This window comes from Mytilus edulis, chromosome 12 (genome assembly GCF_963676685.1).
Source record: "Mytilus edulis chromosome 12, xbMytEdul2.2, whole genome shotgun sequence".
Classification (NCBI taxonomy): Eukaryota; Metazoa; Mollusca; class Bivalvia; order Mytilida; family Mytilidae; genus Mytilus; species Mytilus edulis.
In genome coordinates, this window is record NC_092355.1 from 6,116,231 (window position 1) to 6,142,740 (window position 26,510).

At 31.4% G+C, this 26,510-nt stretch overlaps 1 protein-coding gene across 4 annotated transcripts in view; it reads right to left on the bottom strand.

The window, feature by feature from the left end:
* Window positions 1-1,095: 1,095 nt before the first annotated feature.
* The window catches only part of LOC139499559 (FMRFamide receptor-like), an 83,311-nt gene continuing 57,896 nt past the window's right edge, over window positions 1,096-26,510 (bottom strand). For all 4 annotated transcript variants that reach the window (XR_011658212.1, XM_071288288.1, XM_071288287.1 and 1 more), the window contains one exon: window positions 1,096-2,864. Coding sequence is in view for 3 of the 4 variants with exons in the window: in XM_071288288.1 (XP_071144389.1) it covers window positions 1,744-2,820 (1,077 nt within the window). In the remaining variant the exon portion in view is untranslated. The remainder of the gene's footprint in view (window positions 2,865-26,510) is intronic.

A 26,510-nucleotide genomic window follows, 5' to 3' on the forward strand; every position in this document is an offset into this window, starting at 1 on the left:
CAGTTTTGCGAATATATCCGAATTATAAGCAGTATTATGTATTAAGATATTATGTCAGTTTCGGTTGTTTTACCACATTTTGTCGATATAACGGAAGTAAAAACATATGATATACAAGTCGGTGGTTTAGCCAGCTGTAAGATATAATTCAACCTTTTTTATTTTATTTTCAATGCCTGTACCAAGCGAGTAAAATTACGATTGTTTTCACTTTGATTAATAACGTATGCTCTGTAGATTTGTTTATGAATTTCCACTTTTTGAATTTGACTTGGTATTTTTGATATGTTTTAACTCTAACGCGTTAACAATATATGGACTTCGAAGATAAGCTCCTTATACAAGAAATTCCACTTTAGAGGTATGAGGAATCGGTATTTAATTTAAATACTAACACAAACTCGCCGAAGACTCATTTTTGTCCATCATTTATATCCACCCTTTTTCACATAAGACAATGCTTGTACCAAGTCAGGAATATGATAGTTGTTATCTATTTGCTCATTTGATTAGAGACTTGGACTAACGTTGCCGCAGTTTGTACTTTTTCGGACATTTTGCTGTTCGACTATGGGCATGGTTCAAACTATTAAATTTAAGCAACACTGATAAATCTTACCTAATCGGTAAGTCAAGACGGTCACTACCTAACAGTGGACGGGCTCCATATAAGAGCAGACGAATAAACATTAAAAGGAAAATCACAATACAAGTACATTCATCTTTGGGAACTGTGTTTTGTACATTTGAACATTTGCATTACCCTGTTTTTGGTTACAAAATTCACGATTGTCATAGCATCAATATATCTGATTACCAAAATGTACTATAAAAATAATAAGGACATGATTTACTCTCAGATGTAACACCTGTCTCATATTATTTTTGATAATTTCTGTTGTTATTTCATTATATAATAAATTAATGAAAGGATTGAATGGTACATTTGATAAGTATCACTAGTGAGCTATACTTTACAGTAGCAGAATCAATTTAATCAGAACTGACCTTTTATCTGAATGGTATACGAGGACGGAAGTACATTACGCATATCGACTATAACCAACGTTAAAACATAAATCACAAAACACTCTAAAGCATTAACATATATATTTAGAAATAAATAAAAGCAACCCAATATTTTAAGTTATAATTTACAATAATAAATATTTATCACAGAACCCGGGCAATTGAAATATTTACATTTTAGATAAACATGATGAAAGCTGAGAAAAAAATATGGTGTTGTACGTTTTCAATAAATTGAAAGAGGTTGACAATTTTATTACCCATCGTCATATTTGACATTTGATAAAACAGACAAAGAAATGATTAAATGGTTAAATGGTGAATATTCGATGAAGAGCATACTAAGGATTATGTGGTGTTTTGATATTGTTCGTTAACATGAGGGATTGTGCATCATTTATCATTTACCCGTGATCTAAGAATCTTGGCAGAGTCGATTTTTTCTTGAGACAACTTGTCTTTATAGAAATTTTGTATCAAAGGCAATCAATCTTTGTCTTGAAATATTTAACATTTCAAAATTGTTAACATTTCATTTACTTAAAAAGGCGTTTAAAGTTTAACCAAATGATAATTGTGCTCTACAAGAGCAAATTTAACATAAACGAACATATTCTTTCGTGGTATCATAAATGTTTGTTCTTTTTGTTCTTGATTTTAGTTCGGGCGGATTTTTGCAATATCACTTTTAATGGGTAATATTTATAACAAAAATCAAACAGCACTACCTCTTTTTGATCTATGCATTGCTGTAGACTCCGAAAGGCGTCTGTAAGTTTCTTCCTCGAGTTCAGTCTTTTTCTTCTTCAAATGAGCACAGAATAAGGCCTCGAAATTTTTAACAAATGTTCTGCTAAATAAACAATAAATAACAAAGTTCACAGCTGCATTCAGTGCTAAAAGTGTATCGGAGTATTCTCGTATTCCCTTAACTAGAAAATCTTCCTCCTCGTGGTAACCATATCCAAAAAATGTCGTCATTATGGCATCTGGTGTGATACAGAGAATGAACGTTACCATGACGACAACCATCATAATTGTAACTCGGTGACGTGCACTGTTCCGTTTATTCGCTCTAGATTTTCGAATTGAATTTATTATACACGTATTCAGAGTTATGAGGATTAATAAAGGAATATTACATCGTAAGAAATTCTGAACCCAATTATACGCAGAAGCAAATGTTTCATTTTGCCATAATGCTGTTATTTCAACAAAGTATTGAGTTGAATTAGTATCCTGATCAACTACTAATATAGTTTTATATCTCATGGCAGAAGGAATAGCGACACAAGTCATTACAAAATAAATCAATGCACTTGTCGTTATAGCCCTAGATCTACTACAGATTAGTCTGGCTCTCACGGGATGACAGACCATTATATATCGTTCGGCAGCAACTGCCACTGTCAACCAAGAGGAAATACATGCCGACATGTTGAAAATAAAATGTGCATACGGATATATATAACCAAAGGCTTTGTTTGCTTCCGCTTTGTGAGTTTTAGACAGAAGAGTTACGGAGAAGTAAATAATGTCATTAAGTAATTTTACGCTGTCTGAAACAGCCAGTGCACTTAGAAAGGCATTTGTAGATGTCAACATGTTTTTCTTTGATAGAACGATTAAAGTGATCATGTTGGCTAATATTCCCGGTATACATATTGTCGGATATAATATAAGTCCTGTAATGAACTGCGATGTTTCGTAGAATTCTTTGTATTTCAAATCAGGCGCCTTTCCTAATGGCAAGCAATTCGTTACGTTATTTTCAGAAACTGATAGCTGCATTATCTCTTTTATTGCCGGTGTAGCCTTTGGGTTTAATATTCCATCTGAAAATAAAAATACGAGAAATATTAAATCCTGCAGATTTTGCTTCTTAATTGTTTTTTTTTATGTCATTAACAAGACTTCTGAAATATTAAATTCTATAGAGTTTGCATTTTAATTGTTTTTTCTGTCATAAACAAGACTTTTGAAATATCTAATGTGACAAAGGCAAATCTAAAACATAAACACGTTATTTCATCTAATGATGTAAATTGGTAAAACTTATTGATTTTCTTTGAAATGAAGGAGAATAGAAGTGTTTGGCGGTACATACTAATTGCAGTATTTAGAATAATGATTATAATGTTTCTTTACATTTAATGGAAATAACAACATCATTTATAGAGCAAGACGTTACACAATCTTGTCATTAAGAACAAAGGATAAATGAAGATAATTGTACATTGTATCAATGGAAACTTTGATGAATATAATATAATTGATAAACCCAGAGAGCTTACAGAAATATAATTGAATAGCTTCAGACATTGGACAATTATTTATAAATAGAAAACGCATAATAACAGAAGCATTGATCAAAGTCCCTTTGGTATTTTGCATGGTTAATGAGTATACGACCACAAAATAAGTCGTCCAAGTAGTTTATTTGCGAAAAAGGCGGTATATATATTCAATAAAGTACAAATACAAATTTATGAATTTCATTCGGTTTTCTGGATTGTTTAGCAATAGGTATATTTGAAAGCCAATAATGTTAAAGAACCATAACAGTTAACGAGCTGTAGTACGAAAAAGCGCTCACAATTTTCATCGAGAGTCATATGAGGTAACCCTTTGTAAGATAACACTTCTTATCAAGTGTGTGCGTCGAGCGCTTTTCTGACTTCATCTTCATAAAAAATGCACAAACTAAAAAAAATGCAAAGCCAAGTCTGTATAAACTGTATTCACGCTAAGAGTGATATGACAAAAAAAAAAGAAAAATGAAAAACACAACGTCGTTAAAATTTTACTTTTAGCAGTAACAAAATACATTCATCCAAGAATATACATTGTATTTAATAATGGAAATAGTTAACATAAATACATCTATTTGACTACAATACGTATGAAATAAGCCTCGATCATAGACACGTTATAGGGGTTATATTATTTGGATGAAAGAAAACAAAATTGCAAAAGTGTAAGAAAATGAATTCATTATTTACAAAATAAATGTATAAAAATAAAAGAATAAAAATTAAATAAGAAAGCTTCTTTTTGTAGTATACAATTAAATACATTGTGTATGAGATAAATTAAAGTTTTTCAAAGTTAAAGAAAATATGTATTTTTTTGTTTATCAATTAATAAGCTTATTTTTAAAGATTGATTTTTACTATTAGAGACACTGTCATGCGGACGATATATTATTGCCATATTTAATACGCAGGTCTCGTGTTAAACAGGAAATCAATCTTTTAGCACTGAGATAAATAAAATATACTTTTCCACTCTACTCCAACTAATCAAGTATATTGCGGTACGAACTGTCTGTCTGGTATGGATTGAAATATCTTATTAAGTTGAAATAATATTGCTATATTTAAAAGACGTTTATTGCCCAAAGACGTTATATCATACACCGATCTTAAGATAACTTTAAACATTCGATAGTAGTTCAGTTCACCCGATTCACCCAATTTCATTTGTTGCATAATCAAAGACATTGGCAATGCTCTAAATTATTTTAAAGCTTAGACCTCACTATTGTAGTCAGTTAAACCTCTAACTAAACGTACATAATTGTTTAATCTCTTACCAAACGTTCAGAATTGTTTAATCTCTAACCAAACGTACATAATTGTTTAATCTTTAATCAAACACATAGAATAGAACATTATATTTACATTAACCGTTTATTATAATTTTATGTACTATCTTTGGACAATTATTATTAATTTTATAACATTGGAAAATCAAAATTCTCACATGATACAAGATGTTCATCTGACCACGGGTGAACACATGAATCGTTTCGAGCTGTTACCTCTACAGGAAACAAGATATGTATTGTGTCTCGGCGAATGCCTCACAAGTGACACTATGTATAGCGTCGTATATACCACATTGGACAATATATATATTGTATCCCGTCATATTGACCATAACGTAGAACTAATGTATTGTATAGAATTTAGCTGGAGACATAATGAGTATTGTTTCGTGTCGCCACAGGTGGTACTATAAATATATTTAGATTCGCGTCGTTTGCGCAAAAGGGGACAACACATGTATCGTATCGCAATATTTGCACCACAAAGAATCAGAAATGTATCGTATCGAGTTGTATACGTCACAGGGGAACAACAAATAAATCGAGCCGCATCGTTACCCCCTCAGAATACTATGTATTGTATCACATCGTTGACGGAACACCATACATATCGTACTGCATTAAATACGCCATAGGGAAAAGGTATGAACCGTGAATGGGCAAGATGTCCAAGTACATGAAAGCTTTAATATTATTTCAAATGAATATAAAAAAGATTTGGTATAATTTCGAATGAAACAATTTTTCACGAGAGACCCAATTACATTAACTTAGCAACTATTTTAAAGTCACCGTTAACCCTTCACCAATGTTCAAACCGATACTAATATAGCAAGATTTAAAACGCCTCGAAACGACGATGTAAATTAAACATTTTCAATATATTTAAGATCTTAGTGGTTTTGTTTCGTTTACACTTTATCTAAAAGGTTAAATTAAAATAAAGTATGCATTAAACATTGTTAAGTGCTGCTTCTGTATCAATTTAAAATTACCATATTGAACAGCATTGCACAGACTTTTCAAACACTAAGGGTATTTAGTCTAAGTCTAATCAGTCGGATATTGATAGTTGAATAGAGAATGATGTCTAGACATGTGATATGCACAGTAATATGTATAAATTGTCTATTATTGGTAGTATTAGTCCGTTCTTCTATGTTGTAAATGGTGAAAGTAGTTAGTGGTCATGCTAACCTTTAATAGACAATATTGTCCTCAGTATTAAAATTGAGAAAGAAAATGAGGAATGTGTCAAAGCGACAACAACCCGACCATAGAGCAGACAGCAACCGAAGGCCACCAATGGGTCTTCAATATACAATGTAGCGAGAAACTCCCGCACTTTGTGATATAATACTATGTTTGAAATATAATACTATGTTGATACAAACATTGAAAGAAGTTTTCAATCCAAAAATGTTTTTTCTCTAGAAATAACAGTATCAATAAATTAGTTTCCTTTTATTGAATATTTGAAGTCTCAAAGTGTTCATGCTGGGTGATTACAGTTACCGTTATATTTCAAAAATAAAATTTGTACGAAGAAAGGAGCTCAACTCTTCGTCCAATATATCGGATTATTGATATTTTATAGATCTTTATACCTTTATCCTTTCCCTTTAAAAACAGAAGAAAACCCAATCTGTAAACAATATACATGTACAGGAATAGACGAAAAAACACAACATGAGAGCAATGTGATCTTGCGTGATCCTGCTGATAATCGTTAATGTACTACCGATATTGACTATCACCCCGTACAAAGAATAAATGCTAATAAATAAACGATTCAATATATACCAATGAGTTTTGTCAACCTTGACAATATCTTAATAATACGGTCAATGCATCACTTATACATTTTGTAAATATGCATATAATTCCAGAGATTTCTTTTGATTACTTATACCCAGGAAGTGCAATGAACGCGTCTACTTGTTTCATTAAAGATTTGTCAATATTTAGTTCTGATGAAAATAGACAAGAATCCATAGGATTTCCAACTGTTGTCAGTCAAAACAGAAAACCAATAGCGGATTAAACTTTCATGTGATCTGGAGGTGGTGTCTATTATGTTAGTTTTTTTTAACTTTTCAATCCAATTTCTCCATATTTTTTATTTATTTTGACCCGTATTCTCTTTTCGTCATATGTCAGCATTACCTAAATAAAGAACACAATCATGTGCTCTAAACCCCATGTATATAGACCTTTGTTCTTCGTATTGCTTCGAAAGGTACAACTCTATTTGATTTTCTAGAAATGATTTTAAAATGCGGGTTTAAAACTTAAAACAATAAACATTTCTGTTTAACGTGTGTGACAACATCAAACTCAACCTTTTTAAGATTTATAGGATGAAAACTTAAGCTCATAATCTTATTGTTTAACATTTGTGACAACATAAAATTCAAACTTTCAAAGACGTATAGAACGAAAACTAAGACAATAAATATTTCTGTTTAACATTCGTGACAACATAATTCTCAACCTTTTAAGGAGGTATAGGATGAAACTTAAGCTAACAATCTTTTTGTTTAAAATTTGTGACAATATAAACTTCAACCTTTTAAGGATTTATAGGACGAAAACTAAGACAATAAACTTTTCTGTTTACCGTTTGTGTCAACATCAATCTCAGCCTTTTAGGGATTTATAGGATGAATCTTAGTGTTAATGTCTTCTTCAATATATCTAAATCGAAATAACTAGTACGTGTCATAAAACTGTCCTAGGCCATGCTTCCATCGATAACATTTGATTAAAGTAACGTTACGACCGACAACGTTTTAATAAGGTTATCAACATACATTGTTATATTATATAAACTTTTTTTGCAGTTTAATTGAAGTCAAGACGAGGCTGACACGAAGTGACAATCAGAAAAGAGAATTAATGACAAATCAAAGTACATACAAACATAAGTAGTGATAGATACAGTTTTCGTCAGTCTTTAGTTGATTTGTTTCATATATATTACGTAAAGTATGTTTAGTGACTTTTCTCTTTTTTGAAACCCCCTAACACACACTCCTTTTTTTTGCAGCCTGGATATGGTAGGGGTAATATAGTTACCAATTTGTGTTCCGCCGTTTGAAGTCATAATTGTTTAACATAAACTAAAAAAATACGTTACAATGAATATAATTTTGTACAAAAGACTTACCAGAGACGCTCATAACATGATTGGTAAGGAGACTATCCACCGAACATCAAATGAAAAAGTAAAATAACAAAAATACTGAACTCCGACGAAAATTCAGAAAGTCCGTAATCAAATGGCAAAATAGAATAATAAAACACATCAAACGAATTGACAACAACTGTCATATTCCTGACTTGGTACAGGAAGTGCACATGAGCAATAATAAACAACCGCACGTAATTTCAAATATGTATGATGTAATATGTGAATAACCTCAGAGAGTCTTGTCTTAAAAACGTGTTTTTTTTCTAACTTACATGACTGTGTATGCCGATTTCAATTTTAATGTTGGGCAGATATCTATTTCAAATTATAACACAAAAATGTCAATATCATCGCAGGATTCCGTCTGCAGACAAAAAACAATAGCAAAATTAAGGAATAACAAAATAATCATTTTATGATTAAAATAAACTTTGATTTCAATACTATTGGATGTTTCCTGTCTAATTTTATTTGTCAAAAATAGATCATGCTAAATTAAGGATGGTATGAGTTCATATTAGCAAATTGAGCTGTATATGTCACGTGGTATGCTATCGTCAATTTGTTTTCATTCTTGTTACTAGTACCTACCATACAGTAATATAGAAATAAGACCTTGCTATCTTTTCGTTCTTTTCATACTATTAATTATCTGTCTAATATAGATAAAGAGGATTACAGCGCAGATCTCTTTAAGATTTTATAATGGTCAAAGTCCCAACATAATGTTCAGCCTTTAGTAAGACAAAAACGACTCGGTGTGAAATGTATTATGCTATATATCAAATAAAAGATGTATTTAAAATAACTTATGACGATTTGGTGCTTGTTGCTTTTTATAATCTTGGTGTTTGTTGTGTAGTCTTTTTCTCTTTGTACGAATGAAGTGACTTCTTTTTGGTTCGTACATAATTTATCTAAGCCAGCGCCACTAGTTAATGGCGTTTGCAGTGGTATTATGTTAGATTTTTGTTGCTCATACTTTTTGATATGTGTAGTGCTTTATGAACTGTTTGATGTGTGTTTTTTTAAAGTGGAACAGGGAGTCCGAATATATGATCCCATACGAAATTCAATTGGGAAAATAGTATTTGTAAAAAAGGGAATGTCTTACCCAAAAATACTCTCTCTTTGAATCCGCCACTGCATGAAAATACTGCTTATTGCACCCTTAGTAACTTCTCAATCAATTTAAAATGAATAATTTGGGACTTCTCTTACTTTGTCCCTTTGGTATTTTCTCATTCATTTCAACCGGAATAGTTCGGGACTTCTCATACTGTGCTCCCTTTTAATCGTGTTGTTCAATTTAAAGGTAATTATTCTGGACTTCTTTAACTTTGTTCCCTTGGTATCTTCTAAATCAATTAAACGGAATCGTTCGGGACTTCTCTTGATCCCCCCTTACTATATTATCATTCAATTTAAAAGAAATCATTCGACACTGCTCTCACTTTATCATAACGGTCTTTAAATGTAATTATCCTCTGCGTATCTAAGGCAATTTCATTAAATGAAAAAGTCTAACATAGAATATTCTAGTTGACAAAACCTTAATCTATTTTCTAACACAATTCATACAATTTAAATATAAGATGTAAATTAGTATTCAGTTCTTGTCAACAAAGAATCTGGTACCTTTAGTATTCACTACATAAAGTTAAATTTATGGATGTAAAATATCAGTTTGTTTAACGAAATGTTAACATTTATCAATCAATGCAGACTTTACAAAATTACTGTAGAAACTCCCAGATAGTTTATTTGTGAAATTATTCAATCAGTGAATTTCAAAGCGAACAAAGGCTTGGAGATTAGAATAAATGTCGAAAACTTGAAAGAGAGAGATTAAGTAATACTAAAGAAAGGACCATTCCTTCTCATCAACATATGAAACGAAAAACGATTTATTTTCACCGAATTTTGTAAACGTTTCATCAAGAAACCATTCACTAAAATATAAAAAAAGTAGAAAGTAATTATTGAATATGGCTTACGCTCTTTAGAAATTTGAATTGCTATTTCAAAACTATTAACCGAAAGCGTGCAAAAGGTTACAAAAAAGAAAGAAAGGGGAATGAAACGGAGATTTCACGGAAATGAAAAAGATGAAACAATTTGTTGTAAAACTTTTCTAATTATCAACAAACAGCATGTGACCATCAGAAGATATACAGACATAAAAGAAACCGAATGGTCAGACGATACCAAACATATGTGCGTGTTAACCTTATGATTACTTAACTACGGGAGTTATCTATATATTTTGGTATGCTTCATGTAAAAATGACAGATGACGATTGGTCAATACGAGGGAGTGCATATACTTTTATCCCATGGCTTCTATTATTATTCCTTCTACTGTTCCGCTTGATTAAATGTTATGCTTCATTTAATACGGATAGTTTCTACTTATTGGAAATTGAATAGACGGTAGAATCAGAGAATTCAAATAATAAATTTAATAACATAAAGCTGAGAGGGTGCTCGAGCAGATTGTTACCCAGAAAAAACATTGTCAACCTTGTCTCCATCAAACGAAATCAATGCGATGTTAACCGATTAAATGTTGTGTGCAGTCATAAGAATCGAGGTCAAATAGTTTAATATTTTTCAATTTTAAAGTTAATTTTCTAGCTGATTTGTTTTACAAGTTACAGAACAGTATTAACCCAATAAACCAGCTGTTCCCTATCTTTACATTACACAATGAAGATAGAATGGAAGGACAAACTATGTTTAATATGAACGTTAACCCTACAAAAATGTCTTCAAAATTGAAACTCTCTTTTTAATTGGTTTTTCGACAAATTGAATCACATTTAAATGCCGTTCTCAAATTATATATTGTATATTCGTTTTTATTCAAGACTTTTATGTATTATTTATCACTTGACAATGTAATAATTATATTAGAAATAAGTAACTTTTTTATAATTATTATAACCTAAAAGATGTTATTTGTTTGTTTATGGTCTATAGAAATGTCGTCCGGAATTTTATTATGACAATGTCCAGACTTGCTAGAGGAAGTAACCTCATATCCATGATTTACACTTAAAATCATAATTTAGAAATACATCAGGACTGTAAACAAGAGAAGCAGATAAAAGAATTTTGTTGATTTTTTTTTCATGATCATCATTCTTAAACGGCGAGTTTTTAAGTTATATGTACACACATTGGTCACTTTTAATTTGAAAGACACTGATTTGCAAATCCACGCCGCCTCTCCTTAGAATTACCGTGTCATGTTTATAACCATGGGATTTAATAAACTTATTACTTTTCTGCTGTTATTATTAAATATATTTTGCAATTTGAAAAACATGGGATTGTCAATATTCAATGGGACAGGGCAATCCCATGGGATTTTGACTAAAGTGTTTACAACTGCATGATTATGAAAGACGCAAAAACAAATCACTTGTCTCGTTCAAATTTGATTATGTAAACATAGTGCATCAAAATAAATAAAGCATTTCACGATGCTCGTGTGTCTGAAGAAGTTTTCTTGATAAACATTCACCAGGAAAGCTAACACAAAATCATTGTGAGAACCAATGAAGGTTAAACTTGAAAATACGAAGATGTGATATGATTGCCAATAGGGAAACTCTCTACCAGAGACCAAATGTCAAGAAAATTAAAACATATAGGTTATAGTGCGACCTTCGACAATGAGCAAACCCATTACCTGAATTCCTTGGGATCTTTATCACCACAAGTGTATACACAGAAAAGCCAAATGCATCATCTGTCAGGTTTAAGGCAACCACTTGATATATGACAATCTGCTAGAATTTCCAATTTTTGGAGGTTCATAAATGATATTTCTATAAAAGGATTCATTTCGTTCACACCTAACGATTAGTAAGGACGTACATAGTTAAGAAGCCTTTCCCAAATTTGATTGAAAAGCTGAAACTTAAAAACATAAAACACTTTTAAAAAAAGCTATATTTCATGACATTATCAAAGAAAATAAGTATTTGAATACTGTGAATTTGTGTACAACATAATTCTTTTATACATTTCTTTTCTTTTCTTTTCAGTTTTGTTGAAGGAATCAGCCTTAGATTGGGGGGAGGATATAGCTTATTTAATCTTTTAACTATTGGAAGTGTGATAAGGTCTTTTGTTCTACCTTAGATACAAATGTTTGAATTATTTTTTTTTTTTTTTTTTTTTACTTTTGTTAGAAATATCTAACGTTCCCAACAATTATCTAAAACCTTTTAGGGTTGCAATGATACGGGTGCCACATGTGGAGCAGGATCTGCTTACCCTTCCGGAGCACCTGAGATCACCCCTAGTTTTTGGTGGGGTTCGTGTTGTTTATTCTTTAGTTTTCTATGTTGTGTCATGTGTACTATTGTTTTTCTGTTTGTCTTTTTCATTTTTAGCCATGACGTTGTCAGTTTGTTTTAGATTTATGAGTTTGACTGTCCCTTTGGTATCTTTCGTCCCTCTTTATAGCAGTAAGATATGCACAATTTATGCACTTGACACATCGTATTGTTACAATGTTATGCCTCCTCGGGACACGTACGTTCACGCGTACATTCGAATCATGAAATGAATAATACTCATTTTTTTATTTCAATTTCAATTTTATGGCGATGTCATGTGCGTTGCTATTCATATTTAACAATATAGTTATGGGTTTTAGGTGTCAAAAAGAATCATTGCTCTCGTACTATGCACTTTTTAGGTAATTATAACTGAAAGTACAACACTTGCGTACAAGAAAACTCTCAATGGCTGTTAAAATATCTTTAACTTGTAAACACCGACGCGATAACAAATTTAAAAATTCGGTTAAAAATAAAAATTCAATTTTCCCAGAGAATGAACTAAATGTCATTGTCAGAAGTGATAAATTGATCAAAACAATGTGCTTTTATCGTGCAAAATAACATAAAAATATTACCTGTGCAACAGTCGTGATGTTTTGTAATAATTTAGTTTTTATTACAGTCACGTAATCGGTGATTTAAATCATAGACTTGAAATTTGGATTCTCCAATTAGCAAGCGGCATTTGAGAGTAAGAGAATGGACTGGTCGAGTCATGTCAGAATACTGTTTTAGGAGAGTGATTTTTTCTCGCGTCCTGTAACTTTGTAAACAAGCACGTTTAAAATCCAACTCTGAGGGTCGGTATAGAAGAAAGCAGGGTTTATTTTCATATTACATTATCAAGTGATAGTCTTAAATGTACATTTAATTTGCAACTGGACATTAAACAGCCCAATCTCCATCTCTCCATCTCTGTTGTGTAAGGTTCGAACAACAATGTCATGATTGTGTACAATAAAGAATAAAATTGTCAACATACCAAAACGGAATCACGGGATGCGCACTGTGAATTGTAAAAAATGAAAATGGTCTTTAACAATTTTGCACTACCAATGTCTTAGAAACAAAATAAAATGTTGTTTTTTTTACTTTCACTATTTCAATGCGGTCAGTTTTTATGGGTTGAGGAGTGCCCAGTGAAAACCACCGACTGAAAATTCTAGTAAATTTAGATTGGAGTTTAGCTTGGTTCGAACTCACAACCTCAGTATTGACTGGCTAGTGATTACAGTAGTATAACTACTTCGACCACTTGCATTGGCCACAGAAGCCCCCGTCAAGTCAAAGAAGCATACAATATAGACCTACATTTTAAATTGTCTCTAATATAGATATACACGTGTTAGTCATATGACTTTGAGGAGTCTGTAATTGATGAAACATGTCACATGTATAATTTTACTATTTTCTCCCTAAGATAATGACACAATGGTTCCAATAGTCTTGTACATGAATGAAACTACCTGTATTGTCAATAACTCATTCAAGCAAATACGTATGTGTGTACTACACTAAAATATTATTAGAATTAAAATGCGCTCGAAGGTTACTTGCGTTTTATTTTCAATTTGAAAAAGGTTAATCATTTCTCTAGGCACGTAATAAAATGTCTAAACCTACACAGATTCTTCAAAATAGAAATGACAAATATAAAATATAGCAATGCATCGATTTACATTTTTTGTAATACGGATTAAATTTATTAACAGATTAGTCATTAACTGATAATTGATTTTTTTTAGACAAAAAATGTTAATGAATCACGACAATAAGCTAAGTTTCTCGTGTCTTTCATAAACATATAATTAATAACGCCCGCTCTTCTGAAGCCATTTACAAGACATAAGATGCACCTGTACCCATGCACTATTTAAGTTATAAATACTCATCTACAGAATCGTCTCATGGTAGTCAAGAAGTACTTCATGTTCCGTAATTATGATATCTCTAATCTCTATTCCAATACGACTTAAGAGAGGATGACTAACTTAATAGGTTTAATTTTTCAAATATTTCGTGCAGTATAGCACCGCACTTTAAAAGATAGATATAACGATATACCATAGACTTGTGTATCTTAAATGATATAAGTTCTATTTAATCAAAACAACTAAAAAAACGTATCACAGGTTGAGTAATTGTTCTGCTATCATTTTAAAATTGTTTTTTATTCCTTTTAAATTAAATTTCCAATTGCATGTACCTCCATTGAAGCAACGTTAGTTGATATGTAAAGCATAATGAACACACTATCTATGAGACTTTGATTAAAAAATAATTGATGCCAGCTATACTTTATTGTAGTTATAACATGGGTAGGCATTATATTCGTGATTATTTTTGCCAGAGCGATAGCAAGGGCTAAAATAACACGAATATAATGCCTACCCATGTTAAAACTATAATAAAGTATAGCTTGCATCAATTATTTCGATTCTGATTAGGACAATTACGGTAATTTCTATGTTCGCTGTGTACATAAGTGTACCGTATTTGTGAAGGCTCTTCCATCTACCTTCCTGTCGATTTTTATCCAACTAGTTCAAACCAGTTTAATTTCGCAAAGTTGTATTTCCAAAATTCAAAATTGAAACAGAAAATTAACAAATTAATTTATTAAATAAAACAATATTTGTGTCACAATATAACAGAAAAGCTATATTACAACAGTCTTTTCCTTTGAGGTCAATTTCTGACACGCACATTTTCAAGTCAGTTGTCAATGGCGGTGGACGCACAAGGAGAATCGGGTAGGTCTATATTTACTAAATCAATCGTAAATAGTCCGCCGGTTAATATTGTAGCATTGGTAAATATGTTCATATCTGATAGAGGATTCCTTGATAAAGTTGTGCTGACATTCGAGACTTGGCAGGAGGGGCCCTTTGACAGAGATCCATTTATACTTGCGGTGGCTACACCTTGTAAAGTTGATCAAAGCCAAAGGGCACGCCTTTGTACATCTGACGATTTCAAATGCTGTATTACATGATGATTAAAATTAATACTAGGTGACAATCTTGTTGCATTTGTAAAATGGATTGGAAACCTTGGTGGTATATTGGTAATTACGACTATTTTTTTTTATAGGAGAATGGGGTTCGATTCCCTGCTGGGGTCAATCCATTTTATCAGAAATATGAAACAATTTTGTCATTTCAGTACAACAGTAACTAGATATCATTGAGATGGGAGCCATCTCTGTGGGCCCCGCTGTGAATAATGTGCATTAAAAAATTGTATCTTTACCATAGGACATGGGTTTGTCAACTGAAACCAAAGTTTTTGACCTTGACCTTTGACCTAGGAAGTTGCACATAAATTATGACACACCCTTTGGTGTTGGTTTATATACATGTCAAGTATAAACTTTGAAATGATAACGGTTCTCAAGATATAGAGCGGACACGATCTTTACCATAGGACATGGGGTTGTCAACTGAAACCAAAGTTTTGACCTTGAACTTTGCCCTAGGCAGTCGTTCATAAATTATGACACACCCTCTGGTGCTGGGTCATATACATGTCAAGTATAAACTTTGAAATCATAACGGTTCTCAAGATAAAGAGCGGACACGATCTTCACCACAGGACACAGGGTTGTCAACTGAAACCAAAATTTTTTTACCTTGACCTTTGACCTAGGAAGTTGTACATACATCATGACACGCCCTCTTGTGGTGGTTAATACACATGTAAAGTATAAAGTATAAAATCATAATGGTTCCATAGATATGGAGCGGACACGAAGTGTTACGGACGGATGGACGGACAGACGGACAGACTGATCACTATAGGGCGACCCGCCTTTGGCGGGGCCCTAATAATAACCTATACTTTATTTTATATTTTATAGTCGGAACATATGTTTCAATGAAATTATTATATACAATTGACATGCCTTTTTAACGGGAGAGATGAAACGTGTTTTTCAGAGGGAGGGGTTTTGAAATAAGAACAGCCAACACGAACGTTGTTGTATCTAGGTCAAATATGTCAATTACGAATTGTAACACATTGTTGCCATTGTAAAAGTATTACTAACAAAATGTGTATCATTTTAGTGTTTGAAAGTGTTTTAATTTAAGGAAATACATTAAATGCATACCAATTTGACGAAATTCATTTTTCTGCCGTAGTCAATATACACATGTGCAAACTAATTTTATTGGATAATAAAGTATGGTTTCTTTACAAAGCTAAAAAAGCACGTCATATTAGAATTGGTAATAAAGCATAGGTATTCTTTTCTTTTCGAGATATCATCACGTTAATGAGACATCAAACAAGTTAATTGGACAGCAGCACAGTAATGCGATAGCAACACAGAAACAAAACAGCGATACGTCAATGAGACACCAAAACAAGTCAATTGGACAGCAGCACAGTAATGCGATAGCAACACAGAAACAAAACAGCGATACGTCAATGAGATATCAAACAAGTCAATTGGACAGCAGCACATTAATGCGATAGCAACACAGAAACAAAATAGCGATACGTCAATGAGATATCAGTATGTCAATGAGACATCACCACTTCAATGAGACAGAAACACGTCAATGATACAAGACAGCAACATGTTAATCAGACACCACCTTGTCAATGAGATAACAGTAAATCAATTAAATGAAGAAAAAAAACGTTGCAGTTTTCGGACTTGCTTGCTCTTATGTGAATATTACACGTTTTTTGGGAATCTAAATACTAGATACTTAAGATGAGACAATAATACTCTGTAAACATGAGACCAAGTGATCAATATTTCAGCTTGGTACAGTGTAAATGATTTTATGATATATGAATTGCCTTATATCGTTGACTATAAAAAGTAGCAAGATTCTTTTTTTTTTAAATGGGTTGTATTTTATTGCTTTATATACATACATGTAAACAATGGAACACATATTCACAATAAAGCTGTCGCAGGAAAACAATGTTTCAAAACTTGTGCCTGGTTTATAGATTTTCCTCTCACATGATAATGAAACTTACACGACATAAACACGTGTATGTCATGTGACTTTTGGGACTTTTTAATTGACGAAACATGTTACATGTATTATATTACTACGTTCTCCGATATAATAAAACAACGGTTTCAATATCATTGTGCATGCATGATATATCCTGTTTGATTAATCATTAATTCCGGAAAAACAATTCAACGTGTAGTACATTCATATATTTTTAGAATGTATATAACCTGTAAGGATCTTCTGGGTTTTTTTTCAATTTTAAAACGGTTAATCATCTCTCCAGGCAAATAATAAAATGTCTAAACCTACACAGGCTCAGAATAGAAATAACAACTATAAAACAAAGCAATGCATGCATATACATTTTATGACTACTTTGCTATATGGATTAAAGATGTAAACAGATTTGTCATTAACTGGGAATTGAAATATTTTTTTGACCAAAAATGTGAATGAATCACGACAATAGTTTTTGACATATCGACTCGTGTCTGTCAGAAACATATAATCAATAACGCCCGCCCTTCTGATGCCATTAAAGAAGATGCGCCTGTAACCATGCACTATTTAAATTATAAATAAGCATCTACAGGATCGTCATTCTACATGTTAGTCTAGAAATACTTCATGTTCCGTAATTACGTAGTCGCTTTTCCTGTACGAATAAGGGGAGATTAACTAACTTATTAGGTTTAATTTACCGAATATTTCGTGCAGTATAGCACCAAACTATAACACTTATTCGCTCTAAATGTATGCCTACAATTTGGCTACGTAGGGTAGGAGTCATATTACAGATATAACTATCTATCGTATATCGGAACTTTGTTTTAAAATGGTTTTTTTTTAAATTCCAGTTTCCATTTGCATAAACTATTGTAGCAATGCTTGTTGATACACAAAGCTTAATGAACACTATCTTCGAGACTTTAAATCGTAATAAACCATTGCTTTACATTTTGTAATATTTCCTATTCACCCTGGTCATTTGGTTTTATTGCGCACGCACAGTTTCGTGTATGTTTCTATCAAAGTGTAAGTACTGCATTATTACAACATCAACCAAATTATGTATCAAGTTTTATGACTAAACCTACTCAGATTCAAACTGCTCAGCTGTAATGAGCAATTAAATTTCCAATACTTTCTCCGTGCGTAAATTTGATTTCAAACCAAGCCAACATACATACTGTAAATTATTAAAAAAAAATACAATTTAGATAAAACGAATATTCTATGAAATTCTTATGTAATTTTACATCCTATTCACAGCATGCAGTTTAAAATTGAACTGCATCGGTCATTTGTCACGTGGTAGCATTTAATTTCCGATTGGACGTTAACCAATCCTAAATCAATCACTGTACTTTGATTATCATGATTTTAATTTATATTGTACTATTGATTGTTTTCAAAATTTTCATTGCGAGGTCCATATAGCCAACAAAACGATACGGGTTTATCTCATTGTTGCAAGCCGTTTGTATGCCTATATTTTTTTAACATATATTTTAATCGACTTTTGGTGGATATATGTCTCTTAAGGGTTGCTAAAAAATTGGTCGTTTATACATTATTAAAACACAATGAATATTTTATGTAAATGCAAATGGTTTCTCTTTTAAGCACTGTGTTACATCATGTACATGTCGTTATTATACATAGATATGTGAGTTACTTAAGCTAGCAATTTAAACCCTTTTAGACATCACATCCTCCGATTTAAATCTTTACTTAATACTGTAGTTACAATTCAATTAATTTAAAGTTGAGTCAAATAAACAAAAACATATAAAGCGCGGACTACATACAGTTTTAACATATACATTACGTAGTCTTATATGACTCTGAGTATTGATATACATATGTTTGTAATTTACCTTAACGAACTCAGCAATTGATGAGCAATGCTACATGTATCATTTAGTACTTTTTCCCAACGAGATAAAAAATAAAAATTGTTTCAATAGCATGTATGATATTACTTGTTTTATCAATTATCCATTCAAGCAAAATAATTCTTTTCTCAAGGCTCGCCATAAAAATGTATAAACCTACACATATTCAAAATAGAAATTACAACTATAAAATAAAGCATTGCATGGATATACAATTTATGAATATTTTATTTTACTGATAAAAGATATAAACAGATTTGCCATTTATTGAGAATTACGGGACATGATAATGAATATCGACATCAAGCTTAGTCTCGGTTTAACGAATTATGTCTTTTAATCGAAAAAAAAATTCATCAATTAGAGCGCCCTTATGACGGCATTTCCAGATAGAAGGCTCTCCTCAATCCCTGCACTATCAATGTGTCAAGCTTACCATCTACTGTGTCGCATTCTGTAGAGAGTCTAGAATTATTTTAGTTCCGGATACGACTTAAGGGTGGATGATAAACTTTTTAGATGTTAATTTCTAGAATAGTTTATGGTGCAGAATACCATCAAAAAGTAAAATCACAAATATACTGAAATTCAATCGGAAAGTCCCTAATTACATGGCAAAATCAAATAACAAAACACATCAAACAAATAGACAACAATTGTCATATTCCTGACTTGGTACAGGCATTTTCAAATGTAGAAAATTATTGGTTGAACCTGGTTTTATAGCGCTAAACCTCTCACTTTGTACGACAGTCTCATCAAATCCGTTTTATTTACAACGATGCGTAAAACAAAACACACATAATTAATAAAACAAAAGTCAAAATAAGGGTACAGACAAAATTTATTTTAGTCATTCACTCAACATGTTTGCCTACAATTTGGACAGGTGTTGATGGAAGTCACATGATATATATAACGAACTATCCTCTCTCGGAACTTGCATATTTTAAATAACACAAGTTTTACAGAAGTAAAACTATACTTACACGTTTGAAACTATTTTATGTACAGGTATTAAAGGTTGCGTTCATGTCTTGCGTTTATCTTTAAATGATTTAATAAAATTCAATTTCCAATTGCATTCACAACTATAAAAGCAAAATGTAGTTAATATTGTAAGCTTTATAAACACGCTATCTATGAGATGATTAGTCGTAATAAACCATTGGTATTCTTTGCCTAATATTTCCTATTAAACCCAATCCCTCGGTTTTATTGCACACGCACTATAACATGCATGTTTCTATCAAAGCTTTGTTATTGCTTTATTGTTGTATTCAGCGGACACATATATCAAGTCTTATAACAAAACCTACTTACATTTAAAATGATTCACAGGGATCGGCAATTGAATTTTCAACACTTAAATACATGCTTCATTTCAATATCAAATCACGTCATCAAAAATACACTGAATGATAAAAAGAAACGCACTTTTAATCTCATTTATTTTTCGAAATTTGAAGAACAAATACTTTACAAATATACAATATATTAACCAATTTATAAAACCAGTCCTCAAAAGTCGACGATTTTTAAGAATGACCTAAAGGAAATGACACCTGACACAGAAAAACACAAATGAGACGGCATCGCGACCAGGTGACAGGAACACGTCATGAGACAGCAACATGCCAACGAAAGACTACACATGCCAATGAGACGGCAACACGTCAATGACACATCACAACGTTAATGAAATATCAACACGTCAAAAAAAAACTGCCACACGTCATACTACAGCAACACGGCAACGAGAGAGCAACCATGTCAATGAGACGGCAACTGATCAATGAAAAAGCAACACCAAATCGTCACTAAAACGTCAAAGGAGTGATTTGTTTAAACATGACATACCGATTCCAATATAGTTTCTTACTTTTGAGGAATTAAGTATCATTTGTTATATCACAAAATGTATCTAATTTGTGTATGGATATTTATTTAACTATAGTTTAAATGTTATTTATTTGCCTTTCTTTTAACTTCTTTTTCCAATGTAAAAATGTCACGTGTTTACTTGAATAATAAAATTAACGGTACCAATTTTCTTGCACCAGATGCGCATTTCGACAATACATGTCTCTTCAGTGATGCTCGTGGCCAAAATATCTGAAATCCAAAGCTTGAATCAACACCAATTTAACAATTCTTAAGTCTGGTATCGTGTACACAATTTCATTATATATGGGAAATACATTGCTTTATATCATTGACTAGAATGGGATTTCAATATTTTTGTTTTTAGGTAGGCAATATTTCATCACATCATATACAAACATATAAACAATGGAAAAAATATTTATCATAAAGCTGTCGCAAAAAACAAGTGCGCACTAAAACATGTGACTAGTTGACAAATACCATATGTTAAACCAGATTAATTCTAAACATAATATCATTTTATGTTAAAGTATATTTAATTATTTTTAATTACATTTTGTTATCCTTTATACGTTTTTGTTGTTTAGTAAATATGTTTAGAAATGTAATACACTGCGTTTGGTGGTGGAGATTTTTTTTTTATTTGCAGGCATATAACATCTGTTTATTTTGTATAGCATAGATATTCGAGTTTTCTCGGCGCTTTCTACTACAATAACTGACTGAAATTTGATTAGAAGAGAAATGAATGCATACGACAATACCAAATATATATGATTAAGATTTAAAGATTAAAAGTTCAAAAAATTCTAATGACTGCATAACTTTGTCATCTCCGCTCCTGTTATCTATAACATAATTCGTTCAGCCCACACTCTTGTTAAATTTGTCAAGGCACCTTAAGTTAAATTTTGATAGCATTTTTACAACTTTGTCTCGCTGTTTTGGTTTGAAAAGTTAATTTTTACAATTGAGCTTCTTATGATAATTGTCACGTTAGCAGTAACAAAGAATATCGTAAACTTAAAATGTTTCACTGAAAGAACCCATTAAAATTGTAAACTTCATTTACAAGAAGGTAAATTAAATTTAGAAACACAAATTATAAATTGAAAAACAAATATGACCATGTTTTCCGTTAAAAGAAGACTTCATTGATGTTCGCTGTCATAGACGTAGTAAATGTACCAAATCCATCTCATTAGTCGCGCGCATGGACACCAAATACATCTCATTAGTCGTGCGTATGGACACAAAACCCATCTCATTAGTCGTGCGTATGGACATCAAATCAATCTCATTAGTCGTGCGTATGGACACAAAACCCATCTCATTAGTCGTGCGCATGGACATCAAATCCATCTCATTAGTCGCGCGTATGGACACCAAATCCATCTCATTTGTCGTGCGTATGGACACCAATCCATCTCATTAGTCGCGCGTATGGACATAAAATCTATCTCATTAGTCGCGCGTATGGACACCAGATCCATCTCATTAGTCGTGCGCATGGACACCAAATCCATCGCATTATTCGTGCGTATGGACGACACATAAATGCTTGATGTAATTTAAAATGATTTGAAATTCAAGAACTACAAAAAACAAAATATTCCTTATAGTATAATCAAACATGATATAAGTAAATATATTAATCATTATAAGAACACTTTTTTATCTTTTATTTTGCGTTTTTTTTCTCTCTTTCTCACATTGTGTATAATTGCCTCTATTGACATATATCTTTGAGCAAATGAAATAGTTTTTAACTTAAGCAAATGTCACGATGGACAGATTAAAAGAGATTCATTGTAACATTTATGTATGAGAAAAATTTCCTGAGAGAGAGGAAACTTTTATAGGGACTTAAACGAATGAACAGTTAAAAGAAAAAAACTTAATGTCAAACGAATGTAAGATATTTCAAATCCATAAAAGCACAAAACCTTTATCGAAAATATATCGCACTTGATATTAATAGACATTTACAATTTGCGTAACACCAAACCTCGCTTTATTCTTTGCTTTCATTTGCATAGTGTCTGAACTAAATCAGAACCGTCACAGCCGTTCACTAATTGTTCAAATTAACGTCATTTCAAGGATGTTTTTACCAGTGTACCATGACGTTATGAAGTTGTTATGTTTAAGTTGATAACAATACATTTGCAACAAAGTTGTGTTTTTTAAATCCACATTAATACACTACCAACAGGAAAGACAAACATTACCAGCAAACAAAAAGTACAAAGGATTTAATACAAAACTATTACTTAATAATGCATTTATTTTAGCTATATAAAAATGTGAAGTATTCAGCAATAAGCATTGCTCTATTTAAACGTTAAGGCAATATTACTTTGACTTTTTTATTTTTCTTAAATTAGCAATTTAATATTCGTAACATATAAGTATATTTGAAGCTGATAATATTAAGGGACCTTGTATAGTATGGAATAATGTCTAAAGCTGTATTTGTAAGCAGTGTATTTAATATTCTACGCCAAGATGGAACCACAAATTGGTTGCTAAACTGAATTATTATAACTAATGATTTTTTTAGTTTATCAGCCTCGTAATGAATTCATAATTCTGCTTTTAACATTAATTTGAATCATTTTTCCTTTTTTAAGAGAGATCATGTAAATACTCAACGACACATGACTTCTAAATTCACAACATTAAAACACTTGGTCTACGCTGCGTAATTTGAGAGACGGCACCAAACATCAATCTATTAAAAGTCCCAGATTAAAAGGTTTGTTTTTCTGTCATAAATCAGATTTTGAAATAACTAATGTGACAATGGCAAGACTTAATCATTAACACGTTATTACATCTAATGATTGAGATTGGTAAAACTTATGGTTTTCCTTTGAAATGAAAGATAATAGTAGATTTGGCGGGAAGGAGAATTGAAGTATTTTGCGGTACATACTAATTGCAATATTTAGTATAACGATTATAATGTTTCTTTACATCTTATTGAAATAATAACATCATATATAGAGCAAGAACTTACACAATCTTGTCATAAAGTACAAAGGATAAATGAGGATAATTGTACATTGTATCAATAGAAACTTTTATGAATACATATAATTGATGAACCCAGATAGCGTACAGAAATATAATTGAATAGCGTCATTGAACAATTATTTATAAATAGAAAACGCATAATTACAGAAGCATTGAACAAAGTCCCAACGGTATTTTGCATGGTCAATGAGTATACAACCACAAAATAAGTCGTCCAGGTATTCTTTTTGTGACAAAGGCGGTGTATATATTTAAAGTACAAATAAATAAAATTTTATGAATCTCATTCACCGGAAAGCGCTTTTCTAGACTTTTTAGCATAAGTTTATATTTAAAAGCCAATAATGTAAAAGACCCATAACAGATAACAAGCTGTAGTATAAAAAGCGCTCAGAACTTTCATCGAGATCCATATTAGGTCAACCTTTGTAAGATTAAACTTGCTATTAAGGATATGCGTCGGAAACGCTTTTCTTAGTTCATCTTCATAAGAAATGCATAAACCAAAACATGTCAAAGCTTATTATGTATAAGCTGTATACACTTGAAAAGTTATATTAAAAAAAAAAGAAAATAAAAACACAACGTCTTTAAATTTTTTAAATAGAAATAGAATACATTCATCCAAGAATATACATTGTATTTAATGATGGAAATGGTTAACATAAATACATCTATTTGACTACAATACGAATGAAATAAGCCTCGTTCATACATACTTTATCGGAGCTTAATTATTTGAATGAAAGAAAATAAAATTGCAAAGATGTCAAAAAATGAATTTATTGATTTAAAAAAAATGAATAAATATAGAAGCATAAAAAGTAAATACCATAGATGTATATAGAAAGGAGTATAAAGCGTCTGTTTGTACTCTTAAACAGAATATTTTTTTTTTAGATAAATAAGAAAATCAAAGACAATGTATTTGTTTTTATTGAGTAACAAGCTTGTGTTTAAGGATTGATAGTTACTATTAGAGAAACTGTCATGCGGACGATATCTTATTATCGTAACTAATAAGTAGGTCTCGTGTAAAACAGGAAATCAATCTTTTAGCACTGAGATAAATGAAATATACATGTATTCTCTACTTCAACTAATCAAGCTTATAATGGTACGAACTGTCTCTCTGGTTTGGATACGATTGTAGTGAAATTTCTTATTAATATGAAATAATATTGGTATATTTAAAAGTCGTTTATGTTATAGATAATGCATATTTTAAGGTTTTTCTTTTCGTAGAACACACCGAGGGGTGTCAGGATTGATCAAATGAAAGACCGACCGGAGGGAGGTCCTTCTTTGAACAATCCTGACACCCCGAGTTGTGTTCTACGACAAGAAAAACCTTAAAATATGCATCATCTGACTTATATACCGTCAAAAAATATTAATTTTATAAAGATTTGAAAAATTAAGTATCATATTTTACCGACAACACTAAAGTGGGATATTTCTTTCTAATGCGTTCAGGTTTTAATACTCCCTACGGCTCATTTAGAATGTGAAATAAAACTCACTTAATAATTTAGATATAAACCTTTTAATAATTATTATCCATACACAATAAAAATATTACTGTTACTGCATGAAGTAAGACACAAATGTATTGTTACCATCCGATAACGGTAAATGACAAATACAAGACACATTGTAAGTAATTTATTAAATCACTATGCTTATAGAAAAGGGGGAGGGGTATGGTTTTTTTCCTATTTGTTATGTTATTTCTATCGCGGAAAAGGGGTTATTATTTTAACAATTCTACTTGAATCGAATGAAAAAATCAGAAAGATTGTCTTTTGAATAGCAATACATTTTATTAAAAAATAATCAGTATATAACTATATACCCTCCGCACCCGACCCTTTCGTGAGTTACGTTAATGTTGTTCAATAGAATATAAGATTATCTTATAAGTTGATCATTTGACAGAGTAAAAGGTATACATAAATTTTAAAAAGTTAAGAACTGACACGAAGACGAATTTAAATACATGTAGGTCACAGTGTGATTTTCTATTCAGGGTGTATCGTTCTGAACATGCATGAAATATTTGCCACTGGACGTTAAGCAAGCAACTAAAAATCAATCAACCTATTTATTTTGACTCAATAAGATTTTCAAAATCTTACACACGAATATGTTGAATCTGTTTTATTTTATGAAAGTCTACATTAAAATTCATCTGACATATATGATAATGTTTCTTTATTGTAGCGATAATTTAACAAAACATCACGTTATTTGTTTCTAGAATTAAAATGCAGGACTACAATGACGGTTTTCTTTTACACCTATCATCGATTGAACTGTAAAAAGTAAATTTCCAAATCGGCAAAAAACTATTAGACGAATAAAGTTTTGAAGTAAATCATAGATTGTATGTTTATCAAGGAAAAATAATGCCCTCACACTGGTCATTATTTTATGCCTTGGAGCATATATCATTGAAACATGGTATCGTCCGGGTTGATTCTGAAAAAGAATGACCTGTCGTTCTGAAAGAAA